A 13,944-nucleotide genomic window follows, 5' to 3' on the forward strand; every position below is an offset into this window, starting at 1 on the left:
AGATTGTTGGGCTTCCTTCTAAAATGATGGCATGGCCAGCTAGTGCTTTTACTGAGGACTCCTAAATGTCATTATTTGTAACAATTTTTTTTTGCTGGGGCTTTCTAAATTCTTGCTTGCGGATACAAACTTGGCTGATGGCATTCTGGAGCTGGATTGGGCAGGATAGCAAAGACAGACTGAATCTTACCATTATATATGTTGATTTTTCCATTATATATACCCCCACCCATCCCTGTGCCTGGAATACCCATGTTTAGAGATTGCCTTTTTCAATTTGATATGCCACTGTCTCTTACAAAGATAATAGGGCCAGTTCTCTGACTACATTGGCTGCCAGGGAGTAGAGTACCAGCATGGGAGGGTTAAGTGGACCAGCTGAAAAACATGTAGACAAGTACATAAAATAATTGTAGGTATTATGAATGTTAAGGTGTCATATTTAACTTTTTATATTGATAATGTATTATTTAAATATTTTAGGTGTCACTACTATTGATCCAAATCTCTGAGAAAGAAAATAAAATGAAAGATTTAACATTTCTGCTAGAGGAATCCAGAGATAAAGTTAATCAATTAGAGGAAAAGACAAGTAAGAATTTATATAAGATAATATAATGTACCTTATGTATTCCTCTTGTTATGTTCGAAATGTTGGCTTTCATTACAAGTTTGTTTTAATGCTTTCTAGTACTGTAATTCTCAATCTGAGTTGGTTTTGTTGGAGGAGGGCATAATAGATTAATCTGGGAAGCTTTTGTAAAATACATATACTCTTCTTTTCCCTTTTCCATGCTCTTACCTTTTTCAAATGTTTCAACTATATGCTCCACAAAGATAGAGACCTTGTCTTTTTTGTTCACTGACTTGAAACTGTTTGTTGCATTCCAAGTGTCGAGAACGGTGCCTGGCACATATAAGACACTCAAAATTAATAATATTATTTTTTTTGAGATGGAGTCCCACTCTATCACCCAGGCTGGGGTGCAGTGGCACAATCTTGGCTCACTGCAACCTCTGCCTCCTGAGTTCAAGTGATTCTCCTGTCTGAGCCTCCCTAGTAGCTGGGACTACAGGTGTGTACCACCACGCCCGGCTAATTTTTGTATTTTCTTGGAGACAGGGTTTCACCATGTTGCCCAGGCTGATCTTGAACTCCTGACCTCAGGTAGTCCACCTGTCTCAACCTCCCAAAGTTCTGGGATTACAGGCATGAGCCACTGTGCCTAGCAAAAATTATTTTTTGAATGAACAAATCGTATGGGAGCACGATGGAGAGAGTTACTGATTTTTCCCAGAGAGAGACCTGTAGAAAGGCAGTAGGAAAAAACTGTTGAACTGTTTAAAAGTTTACTAGACAGTGAACTGGAGGAGACAATATAGGTGGAATAAATGGCTTGTGCAAGTCATGGAAGTAGAAATGTTAGGGTATATTTTTAGTAAACTGACTGGTGTGGCAATATCTTATTGAACTCAGGCAGATGAAATTGTAAAAGATTTGGATCCCTTTATGAAGGATCCTGAGTGTAGTGTCATGTTTAGACTGTCTTATTAGTGAATATTTTTCAAACTTTTCCAAAAGGCAGGACACTTAGAAGGCATAGTGTTTGTCAAACACCATGCACCTTGCAGAACATTATAGAGATCTTATGTTTTTCTGTTCTTCAAAACGTTCTCTTTTCTTCACATGGCAAATGATTATCTGGTTTCTGCCAATCTATACCTGCTAATTTCATCTTACTGTCATAACTATGTGATATTCTCCAGATATATTGAAATAATTTAACTTCACTTATATTTTGTGATCTTTCAATCCCACCCCATGCTTTTGGCTACTACCTCTACTCAAAATGAATCTCTTCTCTCCACCCCACGTCTGTTGGCTAAATTCTTAGTAATGGCGTAAGCATTACCTGTTTGTCTGTCCCCTGTGACTAGGAGTGTCTTGAGGAGGGATTGGGTTTTAAATATCTTTGTAACTATAGTGCCTAGTATATTGTTATGCATATAATATGAGTTCAATAGTTGGATGAATGAAATAATATTTAATCTTATCATATAAACTGAAAAAAGTAATACGTAACTATAATTCTATATGATTTCTGTAGACTCATACCCACTGAAATGTGTTCATTTAAGTGATTTTTCATTGTTTCCCATATGTGTGTATCTTCTGCTTGTTTTTCTCTGTGTTCAGTGTGGATATTTTTTACTGATCTGATATCTGATCCTGCCTGTGATGTGTCTAATTTGCTTTAAACCCATCTACTGAATTCTTTACTTTAAATAAATCATATATTTTTCATTTTGAAGTTTCCATTTGATTACTTAAGAGTTCAATTCTCTGGTTAAGTTTTCTCCTCTTTTAAAAATCTCATTTTTCACCTCTTAAATATATATTCATCATTGATACTTTATAGCTATTCTCTGTTTATTTTAATATATGTCTCATCTGTTGGTTTATTTCTGTTGTTTCTTTTTTAAAACTGTGGTAAAATATGTGTGACATAAAATTTACCACGTTAATCATATTTAAGTGTCCAGTTCTGTAGCATTAAGTATGTTCACATTGTTATTCAACCATAACCACCATCTGTCTTCTCCAAGAACTCACCATCCAAGAACTCTTTTCATCTTGCAAAATGGAAACTCTGTACCCATTAAAAAATAGCATTCCATTCCCTTCTTCCTGCAGCTTCTGGCAACCACTATTTGATTTTCTTTCTTTTTACTTTTACTTTTTAATTTTGCTGTTTGGGCATTTGTTCTCATCCTTTGGTGTGCCCAGTAATTTTTAAAATTAAATTCTGTACATTGTAATAAGAAAAATCTTGGAGCTTCCCGAAGGTGTTGTCTTTTCTCTGCTAGAGAGAAATTGGGTGTGTGTTGGGTTGATTATCTGAATCCAGTTAGAGACTGAGCTAAATGAAAGGAAACTGGCCAAGTATATAAGGGTTTTTCAAGTCTTCAATTTTGTTTCTTTAGCTCTTTGAGACGTCTCAAAAGTAAGCTGGCTTTTCTGTTCCTTAGCAACAGGCCTCCGCCTGGTTTAAGACAACATCTTAGTCTTTTGTTTATACCCAGATCGGCAGATGTCAGTTGTACTTTATCAGTTCACTTTCAGCGTTTTCTTTTAAGAATCTTAGCCCATTTAGTCCTTTTATGTCATTCTGCCTTTTTTGGTTGTTTCCAGCATGAGAGTTGGTATGCTACTAACTACTCCACCCTGCCTAGAAATATTCATTTAAATTAATTATGATAGACTAATTTTTGTTTTTCTTTTTAATGTTTGCTTGTTATTACCTAATTTATTTTGTCACTTGCTAATAATAGTTGGTTCCTAAAGAGTATTAATTATCAAAAATTAAGTAGATAACAATAATATTTTACATGATTTCATTATTTCTTGTGGCTGAACAGTATTCCAATTTGTGTGTGTATATATATATATATATGTATACATTTCTTTATCCAGTCATCTGTTGATGAACACCAGTTGATTCCATATTGCTGCTATTGTGAATAGTGCTACAATAGGTGTATTTTAGTTCTATAGACAGGACATTATTATTACTGTTTTATACAGACAGTATTTATTTCGTTTTACCCATGTATTTTTTTTTCAATTTCTTTGCTGGTTTTTTTTTTGTATCTTAAACTTTTCATTCAGATCATTTTCTTTCTGTTTAAAATAGGAATATTTAAAATCTCCTTTAGTGAGAATATGTTTGTGATTAGCTGACAGAGATTCCATTTGTCTGAAAATTTATTTATTCATTCTCATCCATAAAGGATATGTTTGCATGATATGTCTTTCTAGGTTGGCACACCATATGTTATTTTTAGACATTTCTTTTAGCACATGGAAGGTATTATTTTACTTTCATTCTTTCTTTCTTTTCTTTTTTTTTGAGATGGAGTCTCGCTCTGTTGCTCAGGCTGGAGTGCAGTGGGACAATCATGGCCTCAAGTGATCCTCCCAACTCAGCCTCCTGAGTAAATGGGATACGGGCAGATGCCACTACACCTGGCTAATTTTAAAATTTTTTGTGGAGACAGGGTCTCACTATGTTGCCTAGGATGGTCTCAAACTCCTGGGCTCAAGCAATCTTCCTGCCTTGGCTTCCCAAAGTCCTGGGATTACAGATGTGAACCACCACACCTGGCTTACTATGTTGGTTTTAAGAAGTCAGTAGTATCTTTTCAGATTTTCTTCATCTTTGATTTTTAGCATTTACAGTATAATATGTTTACTCATAGGCTTAGTTTTGTTTAATAACTTCTTCAATCTATAAATTACTGTCTGTTACTATTGTGTCTTGGAAATTCTCAACAATAATCTCTTCAGATATTGTATTTACTCTACTTTCTGTTTCCTCATTTTCTGAGTAAGAAAAAAATGTTGAGGGAAAAAACCCATGTTGCTTCTTGAGAGGCTAAGGTGGAAGGATCACTTGAGCCCAGGAGTTTGAGGTTACAGTGAGCTATGATTGCTCCATTGCACTCCAGCCTGGGTGGCAGAGTGAGACCCTGTCTCAAAACAAACAAACAAACAAACAAACAAACAAACAAAACAAACAAACCAAACCCGAAACCAAAGTAAAAACCTACATTAATTTTCTAATTCTTCTTTGACTCTTAATCTCTTTTTCCTATTTCAACAGTTTTGCCTTTCTATACCTTATCCTAGATAATTTCTTTTTACCTATCTTGTAATTCACTAATTTTCTTCTCTTTTATTTCTCACACATTATGAAATTCCTCCATTTAATTTTAGTTACTAAGATGTTTATTTTAAGATGTTATTTTTCTTTTTCTAAGCTGCCATTCTACTTTATCTAGTTTTCTATTCTTATTTTCAAGGTTGTCTTTTCCTTAAATATACAAATCATAGCTATTTTGTATTCCTTTTCTGATAATTTTTTATTTTAAATGTTTGTGATTCTCATTCTGTCTTGTTTATGATAGTTTTTAGTCAAAGTGCTTTGTTTGCTTGTGTGCCTTATTGTTTTTGACTTTATGCTCAATTTTTTTACTTGAAAAAAAAAAGATTACTTATAGGAATAAGTTAAGGCCTGCTTAACATCCCCCTGGGAGGATTTGCTTTTTTTCCCCCCATGCACATGGTGTTTCTATCCATTTGGGACAACCTTAGGTCAGCTTGAAGGCTTGGGGTGTCCTGAACCACTCAGGTGATTTCAACCTGGGCTGCAAATCTGCCTCTGAGTTGGTTTACTTTTGCTTGCTCCTTACATCAAAACTGTCCCAATTTATTGTACAAAAGTTTACTTCTTAGACTTTCTCTACTCTCTGTAGTCTTTGGGTTTTCATATATCTTAAATTCTTTATCCCATCATATTTTAAACCAAAAGTCCAACTTTGCCAGGGTTTGCAAATGCCCTTTGGGCACAAACAAGTTTTGTGGGTACCTTACTTCTATAGGTTTCTATTTTCTCTTCATTTTTGGCCTGGCAAATTCCTATTTTGTCAGGAGCTTAATGCTTTAATATTCTTAATATTTGATCTTGAATTTTTATTCCCGTTTACAGGAGTGTTTAAATGACAAAGCTCATCATTATCCCTTTGGAGTTTTCAGTTTCAATTTTATGTATTACTTCTAGTAATTTTATTGATTTACTGATATCTTCCTTTAGTTTACAAAGTATGTGATAATACTTATTTTTAAGTTTCATAACCAATAATTCCAAAATCTGAAATCTTTGCAGATCTAAGTTGGCCTTTTGTTCACTTTGCTGACTCTGTTCATGGTGCTTTGTTTCCCATTGTGTTTGTTGATTGTGAGGTCATGTAACTTTATTTGTGTAAATTCTTTAAGACCTGGATTAGCAGTATATTAGGCCTGGAGAAAATTTGCATGTTTCATTTTCTAGGATCCTGGGGAAACTTAGGAGCACTTCAAATTAAATTTTGGCTTGGAGCTCTTTTGAACATTCTGGCAGTATACATTCTGTTCCCATATATGACTAAGGGCTAGTTTGTGCTTATGATTTTTCAGGGGAAACATTTATTACCAGACCATAAGAAATAGTATCATAATGGACACCACAATCATTAGTCAACATTTCCCTCTCTCCAGGTTAACTTTTTCGTTTTTTTGTTTTGTTTTGTTGTTGTTGTTGTTGTTATTGTTTTTGACAGAGTCTCAGTCTGTCACCAGGCTGGAGTGCAATGGTGTGATCTCGGCTTGCTCAACCTCTGCCTCCCTGGTTCAAGTGATTCTCCTGCCTCAGCCTCCCCAGTAGCTGGGACTACAGGCACACACCACCATGCCCACCTAATTTTTGTATTTTTAGTAGAGACGGGGTTTCACCATGTTGGCCAGGATGGTCTCGAACTCCTGACCTCGTGATCTGCCCACCTTGGTCTCCCAAAGTGCTGGGATTACAGGCATGAGCCACCGGGCCTGGCCCAGATTTACCTTTTCTATTTTTTCCTCAGAGTTGGACCAATGACCCTTTCATTCTATGTAGGTTTTTCAGAATGGAGTTTTAAAAATATAAACTTGGCACATACTTCTGTTGCTTAACATCCTTCATTGTTTTGCATGGTCTTCATGAATTATGAACCAGAAGACTCTGAACAAGTTATATAAGTCTTGTTATGATCTTGTCCTTATTATCCTTCCAATCATATCTCCTGTGACTTACTCGTTATACTTCAAGCCTTATGCTCCTAAAATACATTTTCTTTAGATGCCAGAATGTGTCATTCTATCTCTTCTGTGTTCCATGCTCTTACACTTGCCTGTGACCTTTTCTCTCCTAACTCCCATTACCTTTGCTAATTCTTACTGTCTTTCAAATGTTTCAACTCAGCTGCTACTTTCTGGAAGTCTTTAAACTTTCTCCATCTCCCTGTACCTCTAACTCTGACTGATCTTATTTGACTTAGGTGTCTCCTCTATGTAAACTCGCAGAACTTCTAGTGAGTACCCATCAGCGCAATCATTGTTTATTTGCCTGCCTGACCAATATACTGTAAATTATCATGAATATTAAGGTCCAGTTTCTACCATATATCACCATTATTATCGTGTTAATAGCAGTTATCATTTATTGATTATAGATTAGACACTGTGCTTGAGCATTTTAAGTTGCATTATCTTGTTTACTTCTAACAGCAGGTAACTCTTCATAATATGAATAATTATCATTATTCTAATATTCCAGGTGCGAAAAGTAGTCAGACTGGTTAAGTATCATGCCCGAGGCCAGGTAGCTTAGTAAAAGGAAACTGTATAATTTGAATCCAGAGAATATAATGAACTTCTTTTTTCTATTGTTTTTATGATGTTTAAAAATGAGTGCATAAATATGAACCATATAGACTAGTACCTGAGACTTAGTATTTATTAAAAATGGGCTCTTAAGTGGAGTCAAAAGCTTTTATTTGTCATTTAATAAATAAAGAGAATATTTTGAAAAATAAAAAAACAAGATAATCAATAATGAAAATAAAATCATGAATAATTTTACCCTCAGGAGATAAATTACTTTTCATATTTTACTGTGTATCTTTTCCTTTTGCATGCAGTATTTAAATATTGTTTTAAACCCACTCTTTTTATTCTACATTTTATGAATATCCAAATTAGTAATCAATCAATAAAATTTGTGTTAAAAAATGTAAATCCTTAAATATTTATTTTTGAGTTATTGGGAGATAACAGTCTTGGTAAGTCAGTAAAGCTTGATGGTGACCAATATTTGTGTGTTTATATTTGCATATTTCCCCCTCATTTTGTACTATTATATAATGGAGGAAAAAGACTAATTGTCACAAATAATAATTAGTTTTCTTGGTATATATCTTCTGCTAATTACGATCTATTTATAACTTTCTCTTTTAGAATTACAGAGTGAAAACTTAAAACAATCAATTGAGAAGCAGCATCATTTGACTAAAGAACTAGAAGATATTAAAGTGTCATTACAAAGAAGTGTGGTATGATTTAAAAACTCAGTAATGTGTAATAAGTCTCACACTATCACTCAGTCAACAAATATTTATTAAATACTAATACAATGTACAAGGACCTGGAGTTTCAAATAGATAGAGAAGACACAATCCTAGTCTGCAAAATGCTATAGTTTAGAGACATTGCATAAAAACACATCAAAAGTATAATTAAGATACAAGACCCTGGACAGGTGCCAACAGGGTGGTTTAGGTAATAAATCAATAGTTCTAAGAATTGAAAGAATAGTATGGCTGGGTTGGCTAGGAAGGCTCCATGGAGGAGTTGGAACTATAGGTGGGATTTGGAGAATAGTGAATTGAAATAAGAGTAGTGGGTGGGCATTTGAGGGTAGGGAGGAGGAATAATAGTTAGGAAAATATGAGGGTGGGAAAGGGGAAGTAAATGTATAGAAGCAGATAAGTTCAGCTTTTTTGGTTAAGGCCTTTGGATCATTGCTCTTATTTTATACTTTATTTCATTTAGAGTACTCAAAAGGCTTTAGAGGAAGATTTACAGATAGCAACAAAAACAATTTGTCAGCTAACTGAAGAAAAAGAAGCTCAAATGGAAGCATTTAATAAAGCTAGAGCTACTCATTCATTTGTGGTTACTGAATTTGAAACTACCATCTGCAGCTTGAAAGAATTATTGAGAACAGAACAGCAAAGGTAAAATATATATTATTTTTAATACATAAAATAAGTGAATAAAAAACAATTTACTTTTAATATTCAATGCCATTTTCTTTGCATTGCCAACTGACGTATAATTCATATAACAACTATAGTCAGGTCTCTTATGTATAAAGTGGAAATACATTTTAAAAGTTTCTTTGGATAGACAGATATCTTAGGAAAAGATGTAAAAGAAGATGTTCTCTAGGATAGTTCCCATGTGTGCTTTGCCATAGAATTTAGTTATATATATAAACTCATGAAAGGTTGATGCGGTGATTTATTTAATGACTGTAGATTATTATTAACTTCCTAGAAGTAACTTCTAGACTGTAGGGTTTATCTTACTGAGGTCTGTAGACCTTTCTGATTTATAAGTTTAGCAGCTAGCCTGGTATAGGTACTACTCTATGTTTATTAAATTAACCAATTACTCTGTATCAATTTAATTAATATAATGATTATTAACTTAATAAATGGTTTAACAAATGTGATTACATAAAAAATAAACTAGTATTTTCACTTCATCTAAATAGCGGTTTTTCTAACACTTGAGTGTTAAGACTCTGTTTTTCACTACTTTATATTAAGGAAATATTTATATAAAGCTGTGTTAGGAGGCCTAGATAATTATTTTTTTGTCTCATTAGCATTATGGTTAATTAAGTTTGGTAGGATAAAGGGGAACACGTTTCTCTCTGAAGCCACAGCCGGGGCCTAGCAATATTTTTTCTCCGTTGCTTGTGCATGGTGAGGGAAAACTAGCCTTTCTAGCTCCCCTAATTTACATATTTTTGATTGACCTATGCAGTGATTTTTCATTTTTAAAATGGTAAGTTACCTAAGATTCATCTATCCCTAGTACCTCAGTGTTATACTTTGAGGAAACAGAAAGCCAGAGAAGTTAACCAAATTATACATATTCTCATAATTATATTGTTCCTAAGGCAGAATTCAGTATAATAGTAGTTACATACTCAATCTCTTTCAGAGTTCTAGGATGTGTTAATCTGATTATCATCAACAGCTAAGAGAAAACTTATAACATAAGCTTTAAGATATATATGTATATTATATAAAAGTAATATACAATTATGTATTTATAATAGTAATATCTTATTTTAAAATGTTACACTGTATGGCACAGAGTAGGTACTTAATAAATGTTTAAGAATCCAGTGGGTGAATCTATTTTAAGATGTATCAGTTGCTAAATTGCACCAATTTTAGTTATGAGATGAATTCTGACTAAAATAATATTTTGTATTGAAAATGATATATTTTACAAGATTGGAAAAAAGTGAAGATCAATTGAAAATACTTACCATGGAGCTTCAAAAGAAATCAAGTGAACTGGGTAAGACTTAGAGAATAATGTGTGTTCCTTAATAATACTAGCTTATTATAAAATCATAAACACTGTTTTGAAATAAAATATAATTTCCCCTCTGTCATTTGCCAGTAGAGATTGCTTGATAATATTTTTATTTCAATATTTGAAGGTAGAAAATTTAAAACTTAAGAAAGACTATTTTATTATGCAGTTAATAGATATTTAGAAGTGTGGGGAGCCTAAGAGAGGACTGAGACTCCTAACAGAATACAACTAAGAGAAGTTGATATTCTGCTTTTTTTATTTTAGGATTCAGAGACCTTAATAATTCTTAGTGAGAAATGTCTGTTATTGTTTAATTGAATTTTGAAATTTAATTGCTTGTTGTGTTAGATTATGTACTATTCACAGGAAAATGTGATCCTATTTTATCATAGGTGTTATTAAAATTCAACTACTTTCATGGCCAAAAGAGAGAGACATTCTCTACAGTAGTTATTTTATAATTTATGGCCATGTAATTAGATAATTCTAATAACCTATGCTTCATATTCGTAAATCTTCATATCTATAAATGTAGAAAATTACAAAGCATAAAATATTTTCCAATTTTAGTGAAAACAAAATTTTTATAAATTAAAAATATTCATGAATTGGCAAATATTTTATAAAATATTTTCATAACTTTATGTAAGCTTTATTATTAGATTTAACTACTTATATAATTAAAATAATTGTCAACTAAAATATTATCTAGTATCTGAAATGTGTGCTTTACATTTCACAAGTAGTTAGGTTTTGGACCATATGAACTTTTGGACCATATTTATGCTTTTTTTTTGTGAGGCTTAATTTTCCACTGTAGATTAACCCTTTATCATCTAAAATTGTACTATCAAATGCAAATAATTTTATCTTCTTAGGATAAGTTTAAATTAAAAAGGTTATAATATAAACCATTCCATTTTTTATTCCTCCTTCGAGCATAAAGTACTGTTTTAAATCATTATATATACCTATACTTACTTTAAAAAAATTATTACTATGCTTTAAGTTCTAGGGTACATGTGTATAACACGTAGGTTTGTTATGTAGGTATACATGTGCCACGTTGGTTTGCCGCACCCCTCAACTCGTCATTAACATTAGGTATTTCTCCTAATGCTATCCCTCCCCCAGTCCCCCACCCCCCAACAGGTCCTGGTGTGTGATGTTCCCCTGCCTGTGTCCATGTGTTCTCATTGTTCAACTCTCACTTATGAGTGAGAACATGCGGTGTTTGGTTTTCTGTCATTGTGATATTTTTGCTGAGAATGATGGTTTCCAGCTTCATCCATGTCCCTGCAAAGGACATGAATTCATCCTTTTTTATGGCTGCATGGTATTCCATGGTGTATATGTGCCACATTTTCTTTATCCAGTCTGTTATTGATGGACATTTGGATTGGTTCCAAGTCTTTGCTATTGTGAATAGTGCTGCAATAAACATACATGTGCATGTCTCTTTATAGTAGCATGATTTATAATCCTTTGGGTATATACCCAGTAATGGGATTGCTGGGTCAAATGGTATTTCTAGTTCTATATCCTTGAGGAATCGCCACACTGTCTTCCACAATGGTTGAACTAATTTACACTCCCACCAACAGTGTAAAAGTGTTCCTATTTCTCCACATCCTCTCCAGCATCTGTTGTTTCCTGACTTTTTAATGATTGCCATTCTAACTGGTGTGAGATGGTATCTTATTGTAGTTTTGATTTGCATTTCTCTGATGACCAGTGATGAGGAGCATTTTTTCATATGTCTGTTGGCTGCATAAATGTCTTCTTTTGAGAAGTGTCTGTTCATATCCTCTGCCCACTTTTTGATGTTTTTTTTTTTTGTTTTTTTCTTGTAAACTTGTTAAGCTCTTTGTAGATTCTGGATATTAGCCCTTTGTCAGATGGGTAGATTGCAAAAATTTTCTCCCATTCTGTAGGTTACCTGTTCACTCCGATGATAGTTTCTTTGGCTGTGCAGAATCTCTTTAGTTTAGATCCTATTTATCAATTTTGGCTTTTGTTGCCATTGCTTTTGGTGCTTTAGTCATAAAGTCCTTGCCCATGCCTATGGCCGAAATGGTTTTACCTAGGTTTTCTTCTAGATTTTTTATGGTTTTAGGTCTTACATTTAAGTCTTTAATCCATTGAGTTAATTTTTGTATACCTATAGTTATTTTCTTTAGAATTGTTTAATTTAATGTCTTAGACTAAGGAGTAATTTTGTTTCTTAAAATGTCTTTAATGGATATTTATTTGTAATAATTCAGTCTAGTATTGAAATTAAGTGACTGCTATTTTGTATTATTATATGATTTTCTCATAGTAGAGCAGTATATTTTGGCAAATTTGAAAAAAGTATTCTAGAATTATGAAATAGAACCATGTATGTTTTTTAGCATTGCCTTAGATGTTGTAGGAATGTATAGAAGTAAAATACCATCCTTTTGAGAAATCTCTGATTATTGTTGGAGAAAGGTTAAACACATAAAACCCTTAGAGTAATGGTGTCCAAAATGAAGGAGTGAGCAAAATTTCCTTTAGGAAAAGGGAAGAAAATATTAGAATTTTTATTTTTATTTATTTTTATATTTTAAATTTGTTTTATAATGAATACTATAATACATATTTATATTTTATAAATTTATATTTATAAACATTTATAACATTGATTATACATTTATGTAAATATAAATATGCATTTGTATTTTATACACACTTACATATTTTGGGTGAATGCTTATAGATTTCTTATTGATGGAGGTATGTTAATACTTATACCAAGAGGAAGCCTAAGATAGCAATGTGTACTGCATAGTTGGAAAAGGCTTTATGGAAAAGGTAGATTTAAATTTAAAAGTAGGCTTTAAGGCTTCGGATAGTTGTAGAGGATGAAGGAGTGTAGGAAACATCATGTGTAGGAAAGTAGCATTAACAATGACCTAGGTAATGAACTTTTTTGGGTGACAATATAGTCTCAAAACCAGAAATCTTGAAGGATATTCTGTACTATTCTCTTTCCCTTATGCTTTACTGCTAATTGGTTATCTGGTGTTCCTTGACACCTAACTCATAAAATATAACTAACTTAAAAGTTCCTCTTAACTATCATTTGAATATCTTCCTTTTCTTGATTTCCACAGACCTAGAACAGTTCAATTCCTCATTTTCTCTTTCTTGGTTTTAGAATTTCAGGATGCATATAAAGAACATAATGGTACCAAAATTGTATTTGTAAGATTAATCATCAATCCGTGCTTCACATTACCCCCATTTGTCCTAATCTTTATTCATCCGTTGCTATATTTAACTAAGTTTCTGTTTGCTTTACCTTTCTTTAAAATCTCTTTTCTTACCCCAACAGCTCTCCTTCTTCTTTGTTTCCTGGCTACACTTTACATTCTTCCTTGATGGTATTTTCTTAGGCTTACATCTTGGTTAAAGTGGTCTTCCATTATTTCCTCAGCAGTTTCAATCCTCAAAACACTTTTAACCTGTGTACTGCTCAGATATAGGCTGCCCTACTCCTTGTATCTTTTAGGTCAGACATTTTTGACCAGTGCTATTATGGTTACAGTAGCTTGAGAATCAGTCCTTTTGTTTCTAGGATAGCCACCTTTTGATCATTTTCTACATTGCTGCTAGAGTGTTTCTTTAAAAATACAAATCTGATTATTCTATGTGGCAAATTTAAGAGGCATCTCATTGTCTAAGTTCAAACTATTTAGATATCAGTTATCTTTTCATTGTTCATTTAAAGAGTGGGAGTACTGCATACCAAGTGAGTTGAAGTCAACTGCAATAGGAAATCGTTGGCAGTTTTTTCCCAGCTTCTTAACTTGTTACAGTTTTTTTTTTTTTTTGCTGCTTCATGCATTGCCCATCTTCAATTTAATCTAATATTGCTGTAAATGTGT

The 13,944-nt window shown here is 33.0% G+C and overlaps 1 protein-coding gene across 4 annotated transcripts in view; it reads left to right on the plus strand.

Annotated features, from left to right (window-relative positions):
* SYCP1 (synaptonemal complex protein 1) overlaps positions 1–13,944 on the plus strand; it is a 111,797-nt gene that overhangs the window by 22,795 nt on the left and 75,058 nt on the right. For all 4 annotated transcript variants that reach the window (XR_003119900.1, XM_025388565.1, XM_025388571.1 and 1 more), the window contains exons 12-15: positions 484–592; positions 7,871–7,965; positions 8,465–8,649; positions 9,945–10,012. Coding sequence is in view for 3 of the 4 variants with exons in the window: in XM_025388565.1 (XP_025244350.1) it covers positions 484–592; positions 7,871–7,965; positions 8,465–8,649; positions 9,945–10,012 (457 nt within the window). In the remaining variant the exon portion in view is untranslated. The remainder of the gene's footprint in view (positions 1–483; positions 593–7,870; positions 7,966–8,464; positions 8,650–9,944; positions 10,013–13,944) is intronic.

This window comes from Theropithecus gelada, chromosome 1 (assembly GCF_003255815.1).
Source record: "Theropithecus gelada isolate Dixy chromosome 1, Tgel_1.0, whole genome shotgun sequence".
Taxonomy (NCBI): Eukaryota; Metazoa; Chordata; class Mammalia; order Primates; family Cercopithecidae; genus Theropithecus; species Theropithecus gelada.